This window comes from Globicephala melas, chromosome 1 (genome assembly GCF_963455315.2).
Source record: "Globicephala melas chromosome 1, mGloMel1.2, whole genome shotgun sequence".
Lineage (NCBI taxonomy): Eukaryota > Metazoa > Chordata > Mammalia > Artiodactyla > Delphinidae > Globicephala > Globicephala melas.
Genome location: NC_083314.1, coordinates 25,933,406 through 25,960,261, shown reverse-complemented (window position 1 = coordinate 25,960,261; position 26,856 = coordinate 25,933,406). Strand labels below are relative to the sequence as shown.

At 40.8% G+C, this 26,856-nt stretch overlaps 1 protein-coding gene and 1 non-coding gene across 4 annotated transcripts in view; both read left to right on the top strand.

The window, feature by feature from the left end:
* The window catches only part of EFCAB2 (EF-hand calcium binding domain 2), a 126,910-nt gene that overhangs the window by 78,941 nt on the left and 21,113 nt on the right, over window positions 1–26,856 (top strand). For 2 of the 3 annotated variants that reach the window (XM_030868520.3, XM_030868519.3), the window contains exon 3: window positions 25,509–25,581. The exons of the other annotated variant lie outside the window; for it this stretch is intronic. In XM_030868520.3, coding sequence (XP_030724380.1) covers window positions 25,509–25,581 — 73 coding nt within the window. The remainder of the gene's footprint in view (window positions 1–25,508; window positions 25,582–26,856) is intronic. 3 annotated transcript variants of the gene reach the window in all.
* LOC115859562 (U6 spliceosomal RNA) lies at window positions 15,738–15,843 on the top strand. Its single transcript, XR_004042103.1, has one exon. It is a non-coding gene; the product is annotated as a U6 spliceosomal RNA (small nuclear RNA).

The following is a 26,856-nucleotide window of genomic DNA, read 5'->3' as shown; positions in this document are numbered from 1 at the left end:
AGAATGCCAAAAAATAAATCCTGTAAGCCCAAGTTATTTTTTACCTTTTCCTAAAGAGGAAGATTTTTATTATTGTTGCTGGGAGGTAGGGTATTTTGATCTACATAATTAAATTTTGACAGTAGGATGGTGGAGAGGATAAATAAGAAACTGCTATGGTCTGAATGTTTGTGTTTGCCCAAGTTTCATATGTTGAAATCCTACGCCATAGTGTGATAGTGTTTGGAAGTGGGGCCTTTGGGAGGTGATTACATCATGAGGGTGGAGCCCTCATGATTGGGATTAGTGCCGTATAAAAGAGACCAGAGAACTAGTTCATCCCTTCCACCATGTGAGGTTACAGCAAAAAGATGGCTAACTAGGAAGCAGATTCTCACCAGACACCAAATCTGCCTGTGCCATGATCTTGAACTTCCTAGCCTCCAACTGTGAGAAATAAATATATGTTGTTTATAAGCACTCAGTTTGTGGTATGTTGTTATAGCAGTCTGAACAAAGACAGAAACTCACTCTGTGAGATTGAAAGAAGAGTTTGTTAAAGATGTTAAAGGAGAAAGTAAGCTTTGAGGGAGAGCAGTGGATCTTAAACAGTTACAGGATATGAAGAGGATAATCAGGAAAGGGAGTTAAAATTTGTTTTGAAAAATATTTTTGAATAGATAATATATTCACATGGTTAAAAATTCAAAGAGAACAAAGTACAGAGAAAAGTCTCTCTAAGCCCCTTCCACCAGCCATTCAAAACCCCTCCAAACTATACTAACAATGAAAGTACTAGTTTCTAGGGATCACCGCAGAAATATGCTATGCATATACAAGGAGATGCATATATATTATTTTCTTGCCTCCCCATTTTTTTTTTAACTCATATAGTTACATTCATAGTATGATAATGTTCTCATGGGATGGGGTCAAACCTATGCTGAAGTTTATTTTTATGGCTTCTCAGTGACATTCAGGAGTCTGGAATGGATGTAGTTCTCCAGTTAATCTTAGGCTGAGTGCATAAATGTATTGGAGGGCATCAGAAAGGATGTGGGATTCTAGGTATCCCACTAAACTATGTCTCAGGCTTTATAGATGGAAGTTGATTAACATGATGGCATTGTGACATAAAAAGAACACTTGGGTTCAGGCTGTCCTGTTCAGGGTACTTAATTGCCTGTTTTTAGAAAGAAGACTCTTTGTATTTTATCTTTGGAGGTCAGCTTTTCTTGACTCTGGATTGTAGGTATCTGTCTGTTGTACTTATTGTTATTATCTAGATCAGGTGCAGGGTTTGCTGTGTGTCTACAAAAATTGGGAGCCAGAGGCTCTCTGAGTATTGGTGGTCTCAGGGAGTGTACTTCCTGGGGCCTCTGGGCATATAATTCCTGTGGCCTCTGGGTGTGTACCCTCTGTGGCTTCCAAGTTCGTACTTCTGTGGCCTCAACCTGTTCTCTTTAACATCGAAATAAAATGTTGGTTTCCATTTGAAAACTGTCAGCATTATTAAGTGTGGAAGACTTGATGCAAATGCATAACAAAGGACAGTTCATGGTAGTATCTTCATTAGCTTTGAAAGTTAGAGGGGACACACCCAAGAAGCATTACTGTCTGCTCAGATAGCCACAGGCATGTTTGGAAATCTGGCTCCCTGTCATCATTCTGTTGGTTGCACTCTTTCAGGTTGCATGGGACCAGATAATCTTTTAAGTTTTCTTAGTTACTGAAGGGTATTTTAAGGATCTATTTGGAAATAAGTGATATAAGAAGTAATTATTTCTTAAATCATAAGGAATAAGCGAAAAACTGCAGTGCATTCAAGCCTCTTAGCTCACTGGAGCGGTATTTGTTGCTGTTAAGGGAACACAGGGCACTAGTGTTTCAGGAGTCGCTTTGTGACTCCACTTCAACTCCACTTCTGGTAGCCTAACATGCTGGTGATTTGACTCATACACTTCTCTTTTAAATTTTTATTTTATACTGGAGTATAGTTGATTTACAATGTTGTGTTAGTTTCAGGTGCTAGTTTCAGCAAAGTGATTCAGTTATACATATACATATATCTATTCTTTTTCAGATTCTTTTCCCATATAAGTTATTACAGAATATCGAGTAGAGTCCCCTGTGCTATGCAGTAGGTCCTTGTTGATTATTTTATATATAGTAGTGTGTATATGTTAATCCCCAACTCCTAATTTAGTGCCCCCCACACCTTTCCCCTTTGTTTACTCATACACTTCTATTCCCTGTCTTCCAGATTCTTCTTCCTACTTTGCTACTGACTAATTTAACCTCCGCTGTGTGTCTCCTGTCCCTTTGCTTCTACTTACTCATGGCTTCTGATGCCTTCTCATTCTGCTGTTTTCTGTCTCTCTGTTATTCCTCTTCCATCTCTCTTTCATCTGTATCTCTCTCTGTTTTTCTTCCTTTAAAACTCCCAAGGAAGAAGAGAGAAAAGTCCGCTTTGGCTATTTGTCAATATTGAGTAGAGAGTGCTTTTGTTGAGCAGTGCTCTTACAGTAGACAACTTCATAGGCCTCTCTTTTGTAGGCCTATAGAGAGAGAGATCATTTTTTGGTTAAGTAGCCATCTCTGCTTAAAGCAGCTGTGCTTAAGGAGGCGGATCAAATGGTATAAGACATAACAATATATACACTAAGAAACTCTCAGGAAGACTGTGGATCTGTCAGGTACCGTATTGCCTGTCTGGTATGGTGACCCCCAAATCCTGATGAGGTTGTATAAGCCTAATATTAGGCCACTAGTGGTTCATGTCATTTTGGTCGGCTGTGGTGGAGATTGGGTGGTCTAATTCTGTTTGCTCTCTTCCTGAACATGGACTAAACTATAATTCCGGGAATCTCTTGCACATACAGGGGGGGCTGGGAATTATGACTGAGTTTTGGCCAATGGGATGTAGGTGGAAGTGATGTGTGCCACTTCTAGGCCTGATCCATAAAAACCTCCACGTGTGATCTTTCAGGCTTTTCCCCCTTCTAGCTTTATACAGGCAAGCAGAGTGACGTTGGAAGTCATGTATTGAAAATGATAGAACCAGAAGATAGAAGGAGCTGGGTCCCTGAATGATTTTTTGGAGGAAAGCCACCTATTGATCAGGAAAACTCATTTTGAATTTACTATAAGCCACTTCTGTGACAATAGTATTATGCCACTTGATGTTGGTGTTTGTTATAACAGTGACCATATCCTCACAGATTGTCCTCACTGAATTTTCTTCACAGGAACTCAAGGAAGGCTTTGGGGCCCCTAGGTATCTTACTAAGCTGTGTCCTAGGCTGAATGAAGTTGGTTGGTGGAGTGGCCCCTTCAGAGGGGGCTGCTGGGGTAGAGAAGAAGAGCCATCATTGTTTTGCTACTCCAGTCAAGCATGACATGAAGAATGTCTCCCTTTAAGACTTCTTCCACAAATCACAAGTTATGGATAACAGATACATTGTTTGAAATTGCCCCAAATTTATTTGGAGGGCAGTAGGCGTAACTAGTGGTTCCAGCTTGAACACAGAGCAAGTAACTTTGTCTAAACTGCAGTTAATTGCAGCAGTGAAGTTGAGTGTTCTATGTATTCTAGATAGAGTGAATGACAGAGAGTGCATCCATTTCATCTACAGAGATAATAAGGCAAGATGTCCAAATCTGTTCTTTCCCTGGGGGGAGGTGAGAAAGACTGGACAGGTGTGGGTTCTATTCAGGTGGCTATGAAAGGGAGAAGATTCGGTTACAGTAGCAGGGTCCCAAGGAGCATGGGAATGCATTATTTTTGTCTTTGAAGGATTCAGAAACAAGTGCTTAGAGGTGCCACTGTATAATGCAGTAATGAAACCAGGCCAGAAGCCAGGCCGTCAGCACTGTAATTCAAGGCAGCTCTTGGTTTATTTAAAGGCATGGTAGCCACACCAGCTCCTAACCCATTGCCTTCTTCTATTTTAGTTTTTGAATTACTGAGAAGTGGCACTCAAATGTCTACTTTTTTCTGAAAACTATTGGTGCATTTTGTAATAGTTTCTAACCTTGAGAGCTCATTTTAGGCTTTCCTTTGCTAATTTAACTCTAGAAGTATTTATATTTTTAACTGAAAGCTTATAGTCTTGTCTCTCCTAAGTTATAAACTTACTAAAGACAAACCTATTTAATATTTGGGTTCTGTAACGTGTACAGCCTCGTCTGTCTATATACAGCAGAAGGTATGTAACTAGTTGTGAGGAGTTATTAGGAAATGCATGTGTAAAGGTGGGTTAGGGGCCAGAGAGTGAGTGATTGTTCGCTGCCCTAAGGAGACTGGATTCAGTTATGTAGGCAAGAGAAATCCATAAATGTAGAGAATTGATAAGACTAGACTCGGGTTTTTAGAAAGGAAATGAGCTACAGGATGGTGGGTAGGTTGGCATGTGGACTACAGCAGTAGTTCCTAGTGCGGGGTGCACATTAGAATCACCTGGGGAGCTAAAAACCTGGGACGCTAAAAACCCACAGAAAAATGAGCAGATTTGAACCAGAGACTTGAAGACCAAATTTCAGTGCTACAAAGTCTCACAGTAGCAGGTATAGACAAGGGTATATGGAGCAAGAGGGATTCCCACACTGTGCTCAAAGGAATCTTAATTAGAGCTTGGGAAAATTTTCGGATGACCGTGTCTGTGCGGTGGCCTTACAGAGCCGTCCATAATAAGCCCCGATTGTTAGGACTGCAAGCGAAAGAGCAGCCTAGGGCTGGCGCTGAGAGCTCTCCAAGCTAACAAGGCCTGGTGGCTCTCTTGAGCACATAGCCTAAAGCCAGGCAGAAACAAGGTTGCCTCCACAGGGGCAGGCATGGATAGTGTAAGTGCCTTAGCCACACCCTCACAAGTAATGATTCCTTTCCATAACTAAGCTTTCTTTGGCATTCACCCTGAACTCTGTATTCTGCTGAGTTATCCTCTCCCTGAGGCAGTGAACTTGGAATGCCCTAGCTGCCTAGGTTGGGGGGAAGGGTACAAAGAATTATGGATGGAAAAGCCTCCATTATTATTGTAAACTACCCCACGGCACAAATGTCTCCCATATAAAACAAATAAAAACAACAGTTGAAACTTCTACCCAGTAACCCCCACCCCAGCTAAAGTTCGTTCTTTCTCTTCATAGCTAAGAATCTTAATTAAAAAAGGAGTTTGCTTTAGTGATAACCTTCACTCTGTTCATTCTTCAACATGCAGTTTGTAATTTGACTTCTATCTACCACCCCCATTCCCATTCTAACTGTGTTCCCTGAGGTCACCAATTGTCTTGTCCCTTGTTTTCCATGACATCACCTTTTGTTCTCATCCAACATCTCCAACTCGACTCTTCTTCTTAGATCCTTTTGGGGACAACTATCCCTCTATTTGGCTTATTAATGTCCACCAGAGTTTCATCTCTGTCCATCTTTTTACTTTACACCCTTTCCTGGGAGATCTCATTCACACCCAAATTTGGAGCTCAACCTAGAAAAAATTTAAAGTCTATACACAATTCTTAGGTCAAAGGGGAAATTTTAGGACCATGAAATAGAAAACTTCTTGAAAATAACTATAATGGAAATGAGATATGAAAATGGAAATGACATCAGAATCTATGTGATATAACCAAATCAAAACTCATTAAATGCCTATATCAAGAAAAATAAAGGCATAAAAAAATGAATAGGACATTCAACTCAAAAAGCTAGGGAAAAAGGGTAAACTGAGAGAAAGCAAAAGGGAGGAATGAGAGAAGATAAAAACAGAATTAACGGGGCTGGAAATCAGGGAAATAGTAGGAACTAATAAATAAAATGAAAAGCTGTTTTTTGGTAAAAGGCTAAAAAAAAGATAAACCAATGGCAATTTTGTTTTTAAAGGAGGCACAAATGCACAGATGACTTTGTGGAAATAGCCATCAAAACAGAGGAAGTTTTAAAATATCATAAGAGAGTGGTTTGTACAACTTTATAAGCAAATTTGAAAATCTAGCTGAAAAAGGCAACTTTCTAGTTAAATATAATTTGTCAAAGCTTATCCTAGTCTTGTGTACCTGGATTGGAACACTTAATATTGTCAACATGACAATACTCCCCAAATTAATCACCAGATTCAACACAATCCCTATCAAAATCCCAGCTGCCTTTTTTTTTCTTTCAGTAGTTGACAGGCTGATCCTAAAATTCATATGGAATTGCAAGGGACCTAGAATAGCCAAAAACAATCTTGAAAAAGAAGTTGATCTCACACTTCTTATTTCAAAATCTACTTCAAAGCTACAGTAATAAAGACTCTGTGATACTGGCATATGGCATAAGGCTAGACATGTAGATCAGTGGAACAGAGTTGAGAGTCTAGAAATAAATCCTTACATTTATGGTCAATTGATCTTCAACAAAGTTGGCAGGTCAATTCAGTGGAGAAAGTATAGGCTTTGCAACAAATGGTGCTGGTACAACTGGATATCCACATGCAAATGAATGAAGCATACCATATACAAAACTCAAAATAGAGGAAGAAGCATAAACGCTTGGAAGAAAACATAGGTGTAAATCTTTGTGACCAAGGATTAGGCAGTGGTTTCTTAGATATGACACGTGACGCATAAGCAACCAAGGGAGAAAAAATAGGTAAGTTGGATTTCATCAGAATTCAAAACTTCTGTGCTTCAGTGGACACCATAAAGAAAACAAAAAGACAACCACAGAATGGGAGAAAATATTTGCAAATTATATATCTGATAAGAGTCCAGCATCCAGAATATATAAGAACTCTTATATCACAATAAAAATACAAATAACCCATTTATAAAGTTGGTAAAAGATTTGAATAGCTATCTCTCCAAAGAACACATTTAATGGCTAATACGCACATAAATATGTGCCAGACATCATTAGTTGTTAGGGAACTGGAAGTCAAAACCACAATGAAATACTACTTCAGATCTACTAGGATAATTTTAAAAAGTAAAGTAACAAATGTTGGTGAGGATGTGGAGAAATTGCAACCCTCATGCTCTCCTGGTGGGAATCTAAAATGGTGCCGCCACTTTAGAAAACAGATTTGTAGTTCTTCAAAAATACAAACATAGAGCTACCATATGACCCAGGAATTTCATTCCTAAGTATATACCCAAGAGAAATGAAAAAATATGTCCACATAAAAACTTGTGTATGAATGTTCATAACAGCTTTATTCATAATACTCTCAAAGTAGAAACAATTCAAATTTCCATCAACTGATGAATGGATAAGGAAATGTGGTATATCCACATAATGGATATTATTCAGCCATAAAAAGTGAATGAAGTACTGATACATGCTACAGCATGGATGAACCTTGAAAGCATTATGCTGAGTGAAAGAAGCCAGACAAAAAAGGCCATATATTGTATGACACTTATATGAAATGTCCATGATAGGCAAGTCCATAGAGACAGACAGTAGATTAATGATGGCGAGGAGGTATGGGGAGAGGAGAATGAGAAGTGACTGCTAACAGGTATGGGGATACTTTTGGAGGTGATGAAAATGTTCTAGGATTAGTAGTGGTAATGGCTGCTCACCATTGTGAATACACTGAAAACCGCTGAATTATACACTTTAAAAAAAGTCAATTGCCGAAAATAAAAATTGAAACAAAACAAACAGAGGAACTGATCCCAGTAATGGTAGAAAATCTAAACACACTAAATTACATAGAATCAGTGGGCAAGTTTTCAAAGACCTCTTTCAGGGCTTCCTTGGTGGTGCAGTGGTTAAGAATCGCCAGTGCAGGGGACACGGGTTCAAGCCCTGGTCTGGGAAGATCCCACATGCCGCAGAGCAACTAAGCCCGTGCGCCACAACTACTGAGCCTGCGCTGTAGAGCCTGCGTGCCACAACTACTGAAGCCCGCATGCCTAGAGCCTGTGCTCCGCAATAAAAGAAGCCACTGCAATGAGAAGCCCGCACACCGCAACCAAGAGTAGCCCACTTGCCACAACTAGAGAAAGCCTGCGCACAGCAACAAAGATACAATGCAGCCAAAAATAAAAATAAATAAAATAAATAAAATTTTAAAAAAAGACCCCTTTCACAAAAAGGCTTATTAAATCCAGATGGTTTCATATAATTTTTTCAAACCTAAAAATATTTTACTCCCAATGGTACTTAATCTCTTCTGGAAAATAAGAAAAGAAAAAAACTTTCAAATTCTTTTACTGAAGTGACTATCATATTGATACCCAAAACTTAATAAAGATTGCATTAAAAAAACCCTATAAAACAATCTTACTTATGAACATCTATACAAGAATTATAAATAAAATACTTGCAACAAAATGCAATAGCATATTAAAGCAAAATGGGATTTATATCAGGAATGAAAGAATAGTTCTGTGTTGGGGAGTGTTAATGTATTTCATCATATTAGTAGACCTGAGAAGAAATAGCGTAGGATCATATTTATAGATACTTAAGAGGCATTTGACAGACTTCAGCACACATTCATCATTTTAAAGACATGTATATCTTTAAAATACAGAGAGAGAGAAGGAAAGAGAAAGAGAAGAGATTTATTTTAGGAATTGGCTCATGTAATTATGTAGGCCAGGAAGTCCCATGATCTGCCATCTGCAAGCTGGAGAATCAAAAAGCCAGTGGTGTAATTCATTCTGAGCCTGAAGGCCTGAGGACCAGGGGATGGTTGTCCAAGGACAGGAGAAGATGCATGTCTCAGCTCAAGCAAAGAGAACAGATTTGCCCTTCTTCTGCTTTTTTGTTCTATTCAGGACCTCAACAGATTGAATGATGCCCACTTAAGTTGGGGAGGGCAATCTTCTTTACTAGGTCTACAAACTCAAATGCTAGATTCTGGAGACACCCTGACAGATGCTCTCAGAAATAATGTTTTACCAGCCAACTGGGCATCCCTTAAGCCCAATCAAGTTGACACATAAAATTAGCCATCACACGCAATGAAATAGATTTTGAGGAAATAGTTCTGTAACGTGAAATATGTATATCTCAGCCTAAAATCCAGTTTCTTACTTAATGAGGACACACAATCAGCATTTCCATTAAATTCGGGAACAACATAAGAATATCCATATTCCCCATTATTATTTAGTATTAGAAGCTTTATCTTAGCCAGCAGTTAGACAAGTAATAACAGAGGCGTAAGTATTGGACACAAAATGGTAGAATGTAGAAAAGGTAGAAGAAAGAGAACTGTCTCTATTTGCAGATATGAAATCATGAAATATCTAGAAAACCCAAAAAATCAGTGGAAAAATTACTGCACAGAAAAAGAAAGTTTAATGAAGTTGTAGGAAATGAATTTAGTATACAGAAAGCAAAAGATTTCATTTATACCAATAATGACGAGTTAGGTGATATAATGAAAGGTAAGACCCATTTACAATAGCACCAAAAAAGTTAAAATGTATAGACATAAATATAGCAAAAAAAATACAGTGCTACATTAGGAAAACCTGAAAAATATATAAAAATAGACTTGAATAAATGGAAAGACGTACCATGTTTTTGGATAGGAATACTTGAAATCACAAAGATGTCAAGTAGTCCTAAATCAACTTATAAACTTAATATAAACACAGTTAAAATACCAACAAATTCTTTTCTGGAGCTAGACAAGTGAATTTAATGTTCGTATGAAAAATGGATAAGTAGAATGGCCAAGAAAATGCAGATAAAGGAGAGCAAGGAGGTAAATTTAGCTTTATTTGATATTAAAACATATTACAAATCCTTTACAATTAAAAGAGTATGGCATAACAGACCAATGAAATAGAACAGAAAATTCAGAAGTAGTCCCAAGTGCCAGTGGAAAGGTAATACATGATATAGGTGACATCTCCAGTAAGTGGGGAAAAGATAGACTTAACAACTAGATAGCCATTTAAAAACATATAAAATTAGGTCTGTACTTCAGGTTGTATACCAAGGTAAAGTCTATATGCAACAAAAATCTAAGTGTAAAACATAAAATCTTACAAGTATTAAAAAAATATGTGGATGAATTCCTTTATGAACTTGGTGTAGAGAAAATGACTCAAAATAAAATCCAGAAGTAAAAAGATTGACACATTCTGCTTAAAAGTTTTTTTTCCAAGCTAAAAACACATTGAAAAATCAAGAGATAAATGACAACTTGAGAGAATGTTATATTGCAAATGGCTAATATCCCTAATATGTAAAAGTTACCTATCCTTAATAGGTAACTCTTTAAAAATGGCTGATTAACCAGAAATCTCCATTCTTTGCCCATAGAGAAAAAAGGAACTTAGTATGCCATTATTTTAAAATTTAATCTTTTTGATGTTTTTAAAAACATTTTATTTTGAAATTAATTTTAGAGCTACAGAAATGCAAAAATAGTACAGAGTATTCCTGTGTATCCTTCAACCAGCTTCTTCTAATGGTCATATAACCATAGCACAGTTATCAAAATCAAGAAATTAACATTTGTTCAAAACCATGAACTCCACCTATAGATCTTACTGATTTGTACCAGCTTTTCTACTAATCTCCTTTCTCTCTTCCAGGATCCAGTGCAGAATCCTATGTTGTATTTGGTTATTGTATCTCTTTAGGTCCTCCATTCTGTGACAGTTCTTCAATCTTTCTGTCTTTCATGACCTTGATACTTGTGAAAAGTATTGCTCAGTGATTTTGTAGAATGTCCCTCAGTTTGGGTATGTCAGATGTTTTGTCATGCATAGACTGAAGTAATGCGTTTTGGGCGAGAAATACCATAGAAGTGATTTTGTATTTTTCTCAGAGCACCATGGCTGGGGTACTTGATGTTGATATATCTCAGTGCTGATGTTAACCTTGCTCTCTTGGTTAAGGTAGTGTCTGCCAGATTTTCCCCACTATAAGGTTGTTATTTTCCCCTTTGTAATTAGTAAATATCCTGGGGAGATATTTCAAGGCCATGCAAACATCCTATTTCTCCTCAATATTTGCCCACTAATTTTAGCATCCATTGGTTGATCTTATCCATAACAATGATTACTGTAGTGTTTGCCCAATGGTGTTTCAGTGTTATCTCTTAAGCTTTTTATTTGTTTGCTTTGTTTGGGCAGTGAGCAGCCATTTGGCCATGTTGAATTTGGAATTATTTAGCCCTTTTACAACAATGAAAAATGTTTTAGTCAATTAATTTAGTAAACATTTATTAAACCCTTGTTATAACCAAAACATCCATGAGAAAAATGCAGAAGGCATAATGATTCAGATCTGCATCTGAGTCTTTTTCTCTGTCACTACTTTTCATCCCAAATTACACTAACCACCATGATTTGTTCTAAGAAGGTGTTATTGCAAAGAATGCTGAGAGACAGAATCTCAGGAGTCAGAGGTTGGGGACCAGCTTCCAGTTCTGCTCCATACTAGTCATGTTCCTATAGGGTGGGTCAAGTGACTTCTCTGAGTTCCAGTTTCCTTATTTTTAAAGTGGGTATCATAATATGGATTGATGTGAGAATTAAATGAGTGAATGTATAGAAAAGTATTCATTTATTATTCAGCATATATTTACTGAGTCCCTATTAGGTGTGAGCTCCTTCTGAGTGTTGAAATACAGCAGTGAAAGGCTTCTGTCCTTATGGAACTTGTATTTTAGAAAGAAGAGACAGACAGTATACAAGCAAACAGTTAAATAGATATAATTTCACATAGTAATAAGTGCTGTAACAGGATGAGGTAATAAAATGTGCTATAAATTAAAAATAGGATGATGTATTAGAGAAGGAGGGGTGATTAGGTGGGATGGAACAGTTTAAACATTCTGGTCAGGGAGAGTTTCTCTGGAGGTAATTTTTGAGTTAAGATCTTTAAGATTAGGAGACAGCCATGTGATGAACTGGGGGAGAGCAAATATGAAGGCCCTATGAAGAGAAGGGGTTTGTGTGTTGGAGAAAACCGAAAAAAAAAACAGTGTAGCTGTGAGGAGAGTGGTATAAGATCAAGTCAGAAAGGTCAGCAGGGGCCAAATTAAGTGGAGCCTTGTAGGTCATGAAAGTGAGTTTAGATTATCAGTGCATTGGAGAGCCACTGGAGGGCCTTAAGCAGAGGAGATGCGTGCCGTGGTTTTCACTTTTAGAAGGTTGTTCTGGCTGCTGTGAGGAGAACGCGTTGAGGTGATTGGTAACAGCGGAAGCTGAATGACTACCTGAGGCCTATGGCAGCAGTCCAGGCAAGAATGGTGGTCAGAGAATGATGGTGAGAGTAGGAGTATAGTAATAATTATTATTCTTGTTATGGGCTGAATTGTGTTCCCCCACAAGTTATGTCTCCAGGGCCCAGCACCTCAGGATATAATCTTATTTGGAGATAAGGTCTTTAAAGAAGTGATTAAGTTGAAATGGGTGCATTAGGGCAGGCCCTAATCTAATCTGATTTGTGGCCTTACAAGAAGAAATTTGAACACACAGAGAGATACCAGGGATGCAGGCACACAGAGGAAAGACCATGTGAGGACACAGCAAGAGGACAGGTATATGCGAGGCAAGGAGAGAGGCTTCAGAGGAAACTAAACTGGCCAGCACCTTGATCTTGGACTTCTAACCTCCAGAACTATGAGAAAATAAATTTCTGTTCTTTAAGCCACCCAGTCATGGTATTGTGTTATGGCAGCCCTAGTAAACTAATACAGTTATGATAATGATGATGGTGGTGATGATGATGATGGTGGTGGTGATTTTTTTCTTTTAATAAATTTATTTATTTATTTATTTATGGCTGCATTGGGTCTTCGCTGCCACACGCGGGCTTTCTCTAGTTGTGGCGAGCGGGGGCTAGTCTTCGTTGTGGCGCGCGGGCTTCTCATTGTGGTGGCTTCTCTTGTTGCAGAGCATGGGCTCTGGGTGTGCAGGCTTCAGTAGTTGTGGCACATGGGCTCAGTAGTCATGGCTCGTGGGCTCTAGAGCGCAGGCTCAGTAGTTGTGGCGCAAGGGTTTAGTTGCTCCATGGCATGTGGGAATTTTCCGGACCAGGGCTCGAACCTGTGTCCCCTGCATTGGCAGGTGGATTCTTCACCACTGCACCACCAGGGAAGTCTGTGATTTCTTGACAGTATTTATCACTGCCTAAAATTATCTCATACTTATTTGTGTGTGTGTGTGTGTGTGTGTGTGTGTGTGTGTGTGTGTGTGTGTGTGTGTGTGTGTGTGTGTGTGTGTGTGTGTGCTTTCTCCTACCAGATTGTGAGTTCCATGGTTAGAGCAGGGACCTAGTCTATTTAATTCATGACAGTAACCACAGTGCTTAGGGCAGTGTCTGAGCCATAGCAGATGTAAAAGTAAAGATGTCATTAACTTATTTATTTATTGTTTCTCTCTCTATAATGTCCAATATTTTATAGAGCCTTTTTTCTTATGAATACACAGTAGACCCAGAGTTCCTCATTTGGAGGCTGTGAACTGTAGCTCATATGAAACTATAAGAAATAACAGAAGGTTTTCAGAAAGCATATTTTAGCAGTGGAAGAATGATCCTCACTTATAGGGAACTTTGAAGAAAGAGACCTTTTCTTTTTTCTCTTTTTTTTGGCTGTGCTGTGCGGCATGCCTGATCTTAGTTCCCGACCAGGGATCGAGCCTGCGCCCCCTGCAGTGGAAGCACAGAGTCTTTTTTTTTTTTTTTTTTAATTCAAGTATTTTATTCACAGTAAAGTGATTCAGTTATACATATATACATTCTTTTTCGTATTCTTTTCTATTATGGTTTATCATAGGATATTGAATATAGTTCCCTGTGCTATGTAGTAGGACCTTGTCGTTTATCCATTCTATATATAATAATTTGCATCCGCTAATCCCAAACTCCCATCCATTCCTCCTCCACCCCCCTCCGCCTTGGCAACCACAAGTCTGTTCTCTATGTCTGTGAGTCTGTTTCATAGATAAGTTCATTTGTGTCATATTTTAGATTCCACATATAAGTGATATCATGGTATTTGTCTTTCTGACTTACTTTGCTTACTATGATAATCTCTAAGTCCATCCGTGTTGCTGCAAATGGCATTATTTCATTCTTTTTATGACTGAGTAGTATTCTGTTGTATAAATGTATCACATCTTCTTTATCCATTCATCTGTCGTTGGACGTTTAGGTTGTTTCCATGTCTTGGCTATTGCGAACAGTGCTGCGCGAAGTCTTAACCACTGGACTGCCAGGGAAGTCCCGAGGCCTTTCTTTGAACAGAGTAGTTCTGTTAAATAAGGAGATGAGGCATTATTTCAGCTTCATGTCATGGCTTTGCCAGAATAAGCTTAGTCTGTGAAAAAATGCCTTCCACGAGGCCAAGGTCTTTGTTTTGTTTTCTATTCTACCTGACACATAGTAGTGTTCAAAAATATTTATTGAATAAATAAAAATCATTTTCAAATCCTTCTTTGTTCCTTCTTATACATTTTTGAATTGCTTTAAACATTTTCTCATACTTAGCCTAGTGTCAGCTATTTCATAGAGGAGGTACAATATTTTGCCTATTCTTTTCTCCCTTAGAATTGCAGTTATCCTGAATCAGGTTTTCACTTTGTGGTCTTTTTGACCTTAGACTGCCCTTAAGCTGAAGACTCACAACCTAGCTCAATGCCACTGGCTCCACCTTGTGTCAGGAACATGATACTGCACTCACCAAAACGCAGCCTACCAAGAGCCAGCCTGCCCCTGGCCAAACATTTTAAGTGGTCCAATTGCCGTATGTAAATTAAATGATGATGCCACTATTGGACAACCTTATTGTGACTCATTTGTTGTGAAATGATTTCACCTCCATATCTACTACTCTGTATATAGTGCAGCTGTGGAAACAAATTCTTAACCAAAGTTAAACCAGTATTTAACCAAAAAGGCTTTTGGAGTTAGTTTGCAGTTCTTATCAATGTAAGAGAAATCTACTCTGATAAAAGAAATGTCTCTGCAGATTATAAGGACTTTATTTTTTCTAAATGTATTTATTTATTTTTTCAGCTGCGTTGGGTCTTCGTTGCTGTGCACGGGCTTTCTCTAGTTGTGGCGAGAGGGGGCTACTCTTCGTTGTGTGGGCGGGCTTCTCATTGCAGTGGCTTCTCTTGTTGCGGAGCACGGGCTCTAGGCGGGGGATTCAGTAGTTGCGGCTCACAGGATCTAGAGTCCAGGCTCAGTAGTTGTGGCGCACGGGCTTAATTGCTCCACGGCATGTGGGATCTTCCTGGACCAGGGCTCGGACCCGTGTCCCCTGCCTTGGCAGGCGGATTCTTAACCTCTGCGCCACCAGGGAAGTCCCTCATGGAATTAAAAAAAAATTACCAACACCTCAATTTTGGTAGGGCTTTCAGAGAAAATGAAAATCAGTTGTTTCACTTGAAGTCCTTAAAATCGGACTTCACTGAAAAAAGTCCATGAAATTGATTTAAAAGGAAGAAAATTTTTTTTCCAAAAGAAAAAGTTTTTTGTTTTTTTTTTACATAGGTTGTATTCGTTTCTGGTTTGTGTATATGGTAGAACACAAGTGAGTTGGTCCTAACCGCACTGGTTGTTCAGGAGATGCATCTGTCTAGAAATGGCAGGGCAGAAGTCACTTGACCTGTTGAATGACGTGGTTGGGACTCACAGGATCAGTGGTGTGCTGGAGTGAAATCATGTTGACTTGTACCAGCTCACAAGAACTGATGAGTAAGTTTTCAGGAATCCTGCAAGCCACTGTCAAAACGTAACTCATAAAAAATAAGTTATATAAACTTACAAGTAAACGACACTAAAAGCAAATGTGCTCGCGTGGGCAGCACTGAGGCTAAAATTGGAATGGTATGGAGAAATTAGTGTGGCTCCTGCATGAGGGTGACACACAGACTTATAAAGCATTCTATATTTTTCCAAGTTGTTCTATGTAAAATGTAAAATAAATATTTTTATTACCAGTGAAAAATAACAAAAGTAACAAATACTCAAAACTTACCACTTCCTAATTACTCTACTACGTTTTTGTCTTATTTATGCTCTGGAGATGACTTATGTCTCCTGTATGGTGAGGGTACCATGTGATGGTGTGCTATTGTGCATCTCTTCCCAGCTCCACCTTGAGTGACGTCAGATTGGCATCTTTAAACTGACCGATAGAGATGCAAATGCTCCTGATCAGGGCTTTTCCTCCTGAGGAACCAGTTGACCACAAGCACACTCCTGTACACAAATGAGTTTGTTTATGCCTTCTCTCTCTCTCTACTCTTCCAAAAGCCTAACAGAAAGACTTTAGAAGAAATTATTAAAATTTAAAAACTTTTAATTTTATTTTACTACTTTGACGTCAATATGTTTTTTAAATAGTTTTTTTTAAAGGTGACTTTAATAATTTCAAGTACTTTAATAATTTTAATAATATTAAAATTATTTTAAAAGGTTAGTTTAAAATAATTTTTGGGCTTCCCTGGTGGCGCAGTGGTTGCGAGTCCGCCTACCGATGCAGGGGACACGGGTTCGTGTCCCGGTCCGGGAAGATCCCACATGCCACGGAGCGGCTGGGCCCGTGAGCCATGGCCGCTGAGCCTGCACGTCCAGAGCCTGTGCTCCGCAGCGGGAGAGGCCACAACAGTGAGAGGCCCGCATACCGCAAAAAAGAAAAAAAAAAATTTCAATCAATTCACTTGATTCAAAATCTTATTCAGTAGAAGTTAAATAGGTTAATCAGCCTTAATATTATATATAATTCTATCAATTACTTTCTTTCATATTTTTATTTCATTTTCTAGTTCCTGTCAACTATCTTATTTCCTCTTATTTCTGAACTTCTTTCTTTTATTTTCATTAAGCGTTGACATTTCTATTTCTTGCCTCCTAAAACTATATTTTCACCTCTTTCAGTGTTTTCTTACGTTTTCCTTTTTAGATCTCTTCCTTTTCAGACCTCTCTCTTCCTAAAAAATTAATGGTCTGGTCTTTTTCTGGCCTCTGTTCTTTCTTGCATTTCTCTTTTTTTCTTAGCTCACCTTTAGGAGCCTTACAACACATGGGGCTGAATGTTCACAATATGGTTTTCTTCAGAATGGCCAGGGTCTCAGCCCCACCCAGATCCATCTTGAGTTCTTCAGAGCCCACCTGACCCCTCCGCTGCGTCCCATGTTCTTGGCACTAGGATTATAATGTGAGAGGAGCCCAGGGGATCATTTGGTCTTTGGTGCCTCAGGACCTGCGAGAAAAAGAGCAGCTCCGAGTTACCTTTGCTTCTGCTGTCATTTCCCTTTACAGTCCTCTCGAGGACTCTATTTAGGAACCCTGGAGGCCTCTTGAAATATGATACCTCATCCGGTATCATTTGAAGAAAGAGCACACAAGAGAGGAAGGGGCTATGAGTGTTTAAACATCACCTCCCTTCTCCATCTCACTTGCCTTTGCATTATTTTCTTCTCCGTCACCCTCTCTGTGGCCTTTACAGGGCGGGGCAGTCAACCAATGGCCACAGAAAGCCACCTCCCGTTGAGCTGCCTTATGGGTCAGAGGCTGATCTGACTGTTCCGCTGGGACGTGCTACTCATCTTTAGAGAGCTTGAGCCCACTGCTTGTTAGGGTCACTCACAAGGGGCAGGACAGGAGTAAAGACACAGATGTAGAGAATGGACTTGAGGACACGGGGAGGGGGAAGTGAGAGTGTGGCATGGACATATATACACTACCAAACATAAAACAGATAGCTAGTGGGAAGCAGCCGCATAGCACAGGGAGATCAGCTCGGTGCTTTGTGTCCACCTAGAGGGGTGGGATAGGGAGGGTGGGAGGGAGACACAAGAGGGAGGGGATATGGGGATATATGTATACGTATAGCTGATTCACTTTGTGGTACAGCAGAAACTATTCGTGGTACAGCAGAAACTAACACACAGTTGTAAATCAGTTATACTCCAATAAAGATGTTAAGAAAAAAAACAAAAAAAAACCCCAGCCCTTTTCCTGCAGCAGCAGGAACAGTTCCCCGTGCTGCCTTCTCATTGTTTGGTCGAGGGATGAAAAGGGCTCCATCCTTCTCATACGCTTTTCTTTTACCTGAAAGAATGGTAGACTGGTATCCAGCTTCACCTCTACTTGTACTTCATGAAACAGAATATTTTAGATCTATCATCTTGCTAAGTTTTCAATATTAAATTCTAAAATACTGAGGAAAAATGTTGTAACTAATATATTTTATTGTGAAACTGAGGGCGAAGACATCCTTAATAATCAGCTTTTCAAGCCAAAATGGTAAAAATAGTATAACATGAAAGAACAAATTGTTTTATGAATAGTTTATACAAGGCAGAATTTCTTACTACTTTGGTTTTGATTATGAGAATGAAATGAAGTTTAAAAAACTTCAGGCTTATGGACGAATAGTAAATGGTACGCTGAACCCTTGTGTACTTTCACTTAGATTCACCAGTTTTTAACATTTTGCCACACTTGCTTTTGATTGTGTGCACTTTCTCCATATATATGTACATATATATTAATATGTATGTACATGTATATATTTATGCATTTTATTATTATTTTCCTTTTGCTGGACTCTTTGAGAGTAAGTTGTAGGCACAGGGACCTTTTCCCTTAAATACTCCGGTGTGTATCCTCTGAGAACAAAAGCATTCTCTTTTATAAGCCACAGGTTTTGTGTGTCTGTGTTTTTAAAAATAATCTTAGAGTCAGACCACATGGGGAGAACTTTAAGAAGCCATTTGACTCCTTCCCCTGCTTCTTGCAGGTAAATTCCTAAACAGTACAAAGTTGATATTTTCCAGGAGTAGAGCGGGCCTGTAATATAAGTGTGTGAATCAGAAGTGTAGGACAGTTCTCATGATATTTATGTATGTCCCCTCTAAACAAAGAAGCAAACCAATGCTATGCTAAACAAAGCCTTATCTGAGGGCCACATTTGTTCTTTGTGTCATCAGTTTGTGATCCCTGGATCTATCTTCAAGGCTCTCATAGGGTGGCATATCCACAGCTTTCTTTAGAAGCACCTTGTTATAGTCAAGAAGTTCTCCTTTAAGCCTAACTAAATGCTCAGTTGAGATTTATGAGAGACAGCAGTGTGCAGGGGTTAAGAGTATAGATTCTAACTTGTGTGTGTCTGAATCCCATTTCCACTATTTACTAGGATCTTGGGAAATGTACCTGATGTTTCTGTGGTTCAGTTTTCCTCATTTGTAAAACTGCAGTACCTACCACACAGAGCTGTTGTGAGGAGGTATTTTTTCTCACATCCGTACGAATCATGATCGTGGTATAAGGGAGGTGAGTGAGATGTGAAGTCTGTTCTTTCTAGGAGTCTTAGAGGAGATGTCCATTCCTAAGCCAGAAAGCTAATTAATCTAGTTTTCTCACATCATGAGAGATTGTGTTTCTGTTCTCATCCCCATTCTCTACTTAGCCCTCTTGTCAGACTTCTCCACAGCTGCCGAGATTTCCCTAGTCCTGAGGAGGTCGTTGCTTGAACATATTGGCTATATGTGACCTCAGGCAAGTTGTTTAACGCCTTTGGGATTTAATTTCTTCATCTGTAAAATGGAGATAATAGTAGTACCTACCTCATAGTGAGATGAGGATTAAATGAGTTGATATATGCACTGTGCTAGAATGTGCCTGGCACAGAGTAAGTGTTGTGGAGCTGTGCTGTTAGGTATGACATGCATTCTCTTCAGTAGGCATCCTCCTCAACTGTGTATTCTGTACTTGTGGTCTAGATTTTCTTACCACTAGCACTCTTGGGGGCGGCGGGGGGAGCAGTTCTCTTCCTCTCTCCTCTGGAAGTGCTGTTATTAAGATACCAGTGGTCTTCTTTTTGTCCAAATCTAAGATACTTCTTATTCTCTTAGCCTTCTGTAATGTTTTTAACAGTAGACATCATCTTGCAAATAAGGGTACTGGGCAGGGGGCACTTAAGGGGGCTATAGGAAGAAGAGAGGGTCAGATGAAGATAAGGAAGGGAACATGGGGGCGAGAGAGAGACATGGACTGATTGATGGGTTGAGACCCAGTGATGGCAGGATTTTGCAGAGGGGTTAGGTGTGCAGTGGATGAGTGGGAAATGGAATCGACAGTTGCAAGGTAAGTAATTTACAAGAAGTATTGTGATAGCAAAAGGAAGCTGAGAAATAGAATGGTTGGAGGTGGTAGGGCACCTATCAGAAATTTTTTCAGGATAAGGAAGATATGTGAACATTTTACAGCAAAAGAGGAAGCATCTAATAAAGGAAAAGAGTGAAGATGGTGAGAGAGGCAGGTGTGTCAAGAATAAGAGTCAAGACTGGAACTAAGAAAAACTGGGAAGGGTTAGCTTTGTTAGGAAGAGCACTTTGTATTCCTTCAAGGCTGAGAGCGTAAGGAAGGGGGTATGTACATAATTCTGAAGTGGTGTGAGGGAAGTGCCTGGGAAGGTGGTGGTATGAACTGGATGTTTGAGTCCTTCTCAAATTCATATTCATATGTCGAGGCCCTAACCCCCAATGTGATGGCATTTGGAGGTGGGGCCTTTGGGAGGTGATTAGGTTTAGGTGAGGTCATGAGAGTGGAGCCCCCATGATGGAATCAGGGCCCCCAGAAGAAGAGGGAGACCAGAGCCTGCTCTCCTCTCCTCCCAGCCTGTGAGGACACAGCAAGAAGGTGGCTGTCTGCAAGCCTGGAAGAGGGCGGTCACCAGACCCCGAATCCGCTGGTGCCTCAATCTCAGACTTGAAGCCTCCAGAACTATGAGAAATAAATGTTTGTGGTTTAAGCCACCTTGTCTGTGGTGTGTTGTTAGAGCAGCCTGAGCTGACTGAGCAGGCGGTCGGAGGGCTGGTGATGGTGCCAGCCTTAGCAGTTTTCATCTGTTCAGTGAAGGAGGTGACAGGTTTTCTACTGAGATTAAGGGAGTCAGTGCTTTGGAGCTTGAGGCAAGAGAGGCTTCAGAAGAGCTGTTTGGGGAGGCGTTTTCTAGGGAATCAAAAGGAGATGAAAGAAAGGATTGTCAGGCGACATCCAGGACACTCGATGCTGGACGGCATGAATTTGTAGTGGGCTATGGTTGTTTTGTTTTTTGTTAATTATTTTCTTCCAGCAGTGCTTTGCAGGAACAGGAAAGTAAAAGTTAGAGGTGCTCAGGGTTATGGATCATTAGAACAGGCAGGATGGAAGTTAAGGGGCCCAGAATCCAGGATGGTGGTAATGGCAATTTTGAATGGTTGACTATAGAATATTGAACAACCATATGTGTAGGTTAATTAATTGCTAAACACAGCTGCATGAGTGAGCCCAGGGGAAACCAGTGGAGGAACCGTCCAGCCAACCCACAGAATTATGAAAAATAAGAACTCATTGTTGTTTAAGCCCCTACGTTTTGGGCAGCATGTGACCCAGCCACGGAAACCTGCAATGCTCTGCCTTGAGTTGGACAGCTGCAACCGGAAGCCTGGGGCCAAGGGAGCCAGTGCAGTAGGAGGTTAGGCCCTCAGGGAGTGGAGCAGGGGAAGAATGGAGAGGGGTTCTGGAGGGGCACACAGAGAATATGCAGCAGAGCCAGTGAAGCACAGGCTTTAGAGTGTGAGAGCGAGGGCCGGGCTTGCCATCTGGAAAACGGGTGCCTAGAGAGGCAGGTCGTGGTGGTGAGTGGCAGGTAAGAGCCCGTGCCTCCCCGTTCACTCTTGGCAGAGGACCTTGCCTTTCCACACAGAGGCGAGGCAGGCCTTCATATCCCACTCCCAGCCACAAACTAGGCTTACAGACATGAAATAGAGGACAAAGATGTGTCACATTTCTGTATTTTTCTAAATCTAATCAAATTCCATTTTCCCGTGTGCCAAGACCAGGAAGAGGTCAACATTAGCCGTTCGTTGGCTTCTCCTTCTCCTCGCTCATGTTGCACTGGGATCCCAAGGCTGATGCAGTCTTTAGGGAAAACAAGGAGAAGGAAGATCACTGTACTGCTGAGATGTCGAGGCCTGAAGGCGGGGGTAGCATCGCCTTCCTCTGTGCCAGGTTCAGCCGAAGGGATCCTGACCGCAGCTTCCAGAGCCCCGGAGCACAGAGGAAGAGGTTAGCTTTCCACAGGAGGCAGGGTGGGTGAGCTAGCAGACCTGTTGGTTGTGTGCAGGTGAGCTCTTGAGTTTTGTATTGTTCTTTAGGCCACTGTGGACTCATCAGCCGAAGGGTCTTTGACCTTTTCTCTTATATCATCAGGGCTTTGTGTCTCAGGACTAGAGAGAAGGAAGTTTCTTGATGCTTAGAGGACATCATTAGGCTTTGTTTTCTGTGGTCTACTTAGGCAGAGTGTGACAATCCAGCTAGATGCACTCAGAAGAACAGAAGATGGTGATAGGTTCTTCAAAGGGAAGTAGAAAGAGGGGTAGAGTAAACTTTTCTAAGGCTGCAAGGAGGATCCTGCCACCCTCTCACAGGTAGCAACTTGCTGGTGGCAGGACCTCAGATCGGATGGCTGTGTGGACACAGCACTAAGCACCTGGCCCAGCCCTTCCCACCTCCTCTGGAAGCCCACCTGCTCAGTCGACGGTGCCCTCATCAGCCTTCTACTTTGCACTGGCTCATTCCCATTGGTATTAAAACATGCTCACCTTTTTCTGGTCTTAAATTTAAAAAAAAAATCTTCCTTGACACCATGTCCCCCTCCAGACATCTCTTCTTCCCCTTCACTTTATAGATCCATCTACCTCAACCCAGTGCAATCTGATTTCTCCCCCACTTTCAAGTGAAACATCCTTGATCAAAAATCAGAACTGGGCTTCCGTGGTGGTGCAGTGGTTGAGAGTCCGCCTGCCAATGCAGGGGACACAGGTTCGTGCCCTGGTCTGGGAAGATCCCACATGCCGCGGAGCGGCTGCGCCCGTGAGCCATGGCCGCTGAGCCTGCGCGTCCAGAGCCTGTGCTCCGCAACGGGAGAGGCCACAACAGTGAGAGGCCCGCGTACCGCAAAAAAAAAAAAAAAAAAAAAAAATCAAAAACAAAACAAACAAAAACAAAAAAATCAGAACTGATTTCCTTCTTCACTAAATCCAGTGGACATTTCTCAGAACTTGTCTTACTCGACCTCCCAGCAGCATTTGATGCCAAAGATGACTCAATTTGTCCATCTCTCTCCTTAGCTTCCATGACACCACCCTGTCCTGAATTTCTGCTTTTACCCCCTGGCTCCTCTTCCCTGTGTCTAGTGTGGGGACTAGACCATTGTGTCAGTGTAAGTACTCCTCTGAGCTCTTCCTGGCTCGTCATCTCTTCCAGCCGGGATACTCTTCCTAGAGGAGCTCTTCTACTCCTGTGGCTTTGTTACCAGATCTGTGCTTCCAGCCCAGATTTTCTCCTGTGCATCCTTATACATGTCAAGTCTATGGTTTGCTTTTATCCCCCTTGAAAGCTAGTAAGTTAGTCTGTTACTGTTTCATAGATATTGGCAGAAGATATGAGACCTGGGTCAGCGACAAAGGACTTCATTTAAGTATGGTTGAGAGACTTCCCTGGTGGTCCTGTGGTTTAAGACTCCACGCTTCCACTGCAGGGGGCACGGGTTCAACCCCTGGTCGGGGAACTAAAATCCCACATGCTGCGAGGTGCAGCCAATAAATAAAGAAATAAGGTTGAAAGTTTCTCAGAGCAGCACAAGGAGGGGATTGATTATATTGCTGACACAGCACACTGTAATTCTAATGTTCTCTTTATGTGCTGTACTTGTCTTTGCAAAGTGTGAACATGATGGCCGCTATTGCCTAGAAAAGTACCATCAAAAGAGTATTACACATATAATTTAAAATTTTCTAGTAACCATATTTTAAAGAAGTAAAGGGCATTTTAACAATATGTTTTATTTAACTGATTTCCACATGTAATCAATAAAAAATTTTTAATGAGATATTTTACATTTTTTTCACACTAAGTGTTTGAAGTCCATGTATATTTTTTACTTAGAGCCCATTTCAGTCAGGATTAGTCACATTGCTAGTGCCCCATAGCCAGATGGAGGTAGTAGCTACGGTACTGCACGACTCAGGCCTGAAATTTCTCTTTTTCCCCATCCCACGTCCCTGAGATTTCTAACCTGCAAGGGCATTCAGGCCTTTCCCATCTCCCTTCCTTACCCTCCCTTTGTTTCTGTGAGTTAAGGAAGCCTTTATTCTTGTCCTTCTGCGTCTGGAGTTGAAGCAGTTCTCTGATTCGAAGAACAGAAGGCCTAGGAGGTTATGGAGGGGATAAATCTGTGAATACTTCTCAAATTATATTTTTTGTCCCTGCCTCATTAACTATTTGTTCTAATATATGCAATAGCCCCGTCTGATGTTACAAGAACATTACTACATTGGTGTTGGCCAGTTTCATGGGTCATCTTTAGGGGCTTCTAGAGAGAAAGTGTAATCTCATAAAATATTTTTGGTGTGTAGTAGTAGCATCATGTTCAGATCCTGCCTCAGTGAGGGCTGTGGGCAGGAAGAGCAGTGCAGAGGTGTTGAGCCTAAGGGGCTCAGGGAGATGTGAAATAGAGTTGGCGTGAAGACCTTACATGTTTAGCTGGCCTTCAGATCAATCAGTGAACGTCGAGAATCCTGTCTTCCACAGTTACTGACATTAGGTTTTTCTCTTAAGTTGATACTCATCCTGCAGCTTCCTTAAGTGAAGAACTTAAAAATTCTTATTTAAAATATTTTCTCAGTAAAATAGTCAGCAAATATAACACCACCAATATTAGCCAGAATGGTAAAGAAGCTAAATATTCTAGTTAAGTGAATATTTGTGAAATTAACATTCAAAATGTCACAACTTTTTAATCATTTTAAGTGGAAATATTTAACAATCTATTATAAATCCTCTGTCTCAGCACCCAGGGAGTGCTGAATATAATTCTACTTTCCTTAGGCTATTTGTTGAATTGAATTAAATTACCATGGGGCGGGGTGGGGAGTAGCTGATATTCACTGGGTGGCTGCTCTGCCGAAAGCTGTGCTTATGTTACGATGGCTCTTTGCCCTGAGCCCCTCCCAGTCCAGTTCTGAGTATTTCAAGGAAGGTACTGGGTTTTACCTCCCAGGCAGGATTATGTGCACAGGGATTAACCTGCCCAGTCTAGCAAATTGCAGGGCTGGAGTTTGAACCCTAGCAGTCTGCCACTAGAGCTCATGCTTTTAGGTTCTCTGCCACTAATGTAGACTTCACCACATTAGAAATTATCATCCTCATTTTACAGGTGTGGAAACTGAGGCTCAAAAGAATTAACTAACACTTAAAGCCAGTCAGTAAGTGGCTGACCTTTCTTTTTCTTATTTCTCCCTCCTTTCTTTTCCTTTTCGAGAACTTTTTGATTTGGGCCCAGGCAGGGCTTGCACTTGCCAGTCAACACAGATCCTTCTTTCTTCTCTCTTGGGTTCACTTGTCTGCCTTTTCCTTTCCTCAGAAAGTACCTTCCATCCTCTTGAGGCAATATTTATTGTATGACTTTGTTTGCTATGCTACATCCGCTCTGAAATAATTTAGAGAAATATACCACTTGTCTTTTCAGAGTTTATATTCTAAAGCAATTGACTGCTTTTTTCCCCAGAGAGATCGGAACAATTATCAGGTCATTAGGATGCTGCCCTAGTGAAGGAGAGCTACATGATCTGATTGCAGAGGTAAGTAGGGCTAAGAAAGTTCCATTCAGCAGACTCTCTGCGGGACTCCATCTTCTTGTAATTAAAAAAAAAAAAAATCCTTACCTGAAGTGAAAAATGCCCTAAACTACCAAATGTGCGTAGTGAAGACATTAGGACAGCTATATGAATTAGCAAATCAACAGGATCTGCAAGAATTAATATCAGATCTTGAAGAAATGTTTATGACCAGGTAATGCAATGGATCAAGTAAGGACCTCACTTTAGATATCACACACTTTATAATTAGTTGAAGAAAGGCCAGTAGACACAGGGGACTGACTGTATGCAGAGGGAATATTGACAGATGAAGGAATATAGTAAATAACGTCAGTTCAAAGGGGATAGAAGCAGTAGAGACTACAGAATATATTTGGGGAAATATAACTAACCTTCAGAAGCAGTAGTAAATAAAATAATAACTACCTTGACTCTGAATTTTGAAAATGCTTATTTGTAATAGTGTAGATGAGTTGCTGGAGGGAATTATCTCATAAAGAGGTGATGAACAGCCCAAGACCAGAGAGCTTCATGCCCTGTTTGGTTTTCCAGAAAAGTGTCCAATCTGTTTTCAAATACAGCTTTCAGTTCAACAAGGCAGAGGCAGGCTTCCCTGGTGGCTCAGTGGTTGAGAGTCCGCCTGCCGATGCAGGGGACACGGGTTCGTGCCCCGGTCCAGGAAGATCCCACATGCCGCAGAGCGGCTGGGCCCGTGAGCCATGGCCGCTGAGCCTGTGCATCCGGAGCCTGTGCTCCGCAACAGGAGAGGCCACAACAGTGAGAGGCCCGTGTACGGCAAAAAAAAAAAAATACAGGAGCCAGCTTGAAGGGGCTCCATAGTTAAATCTGTGATAATTTCAGCATCAAAACAAACAGAACAGGGCTTCCCTGGTGGCGCAGTGGTTAAGAATCCACCTGCCAATGCAGAGGACATGGGTTTGAGCCCTGGTCTGGGAAGATCCCACATGCTGCGGAGCAGCTGGGCCCGTGAGCCATGGCTGCTGAGCCTGCGCATCCGGAGCCTGTGCTCTGCAACAGGAGAGGCCACAACAGTGAGAGGCCCGCGTACTGCCAAAAAAAACAAAAAAACAAAACAAGGCAGAGGCCTGAAGGGAATAAAAAACTACCTGGGCAACCACCAGGAGAAGAATCTTTTCAGAATTGCTTATCTAGGTATGTGGGTTTTCGTGGAGGCCAGGGATCAACAAAGAGGATAAGGAGAAAGGCAAGGAAGTATGATTTTATTTATCTCCTTCC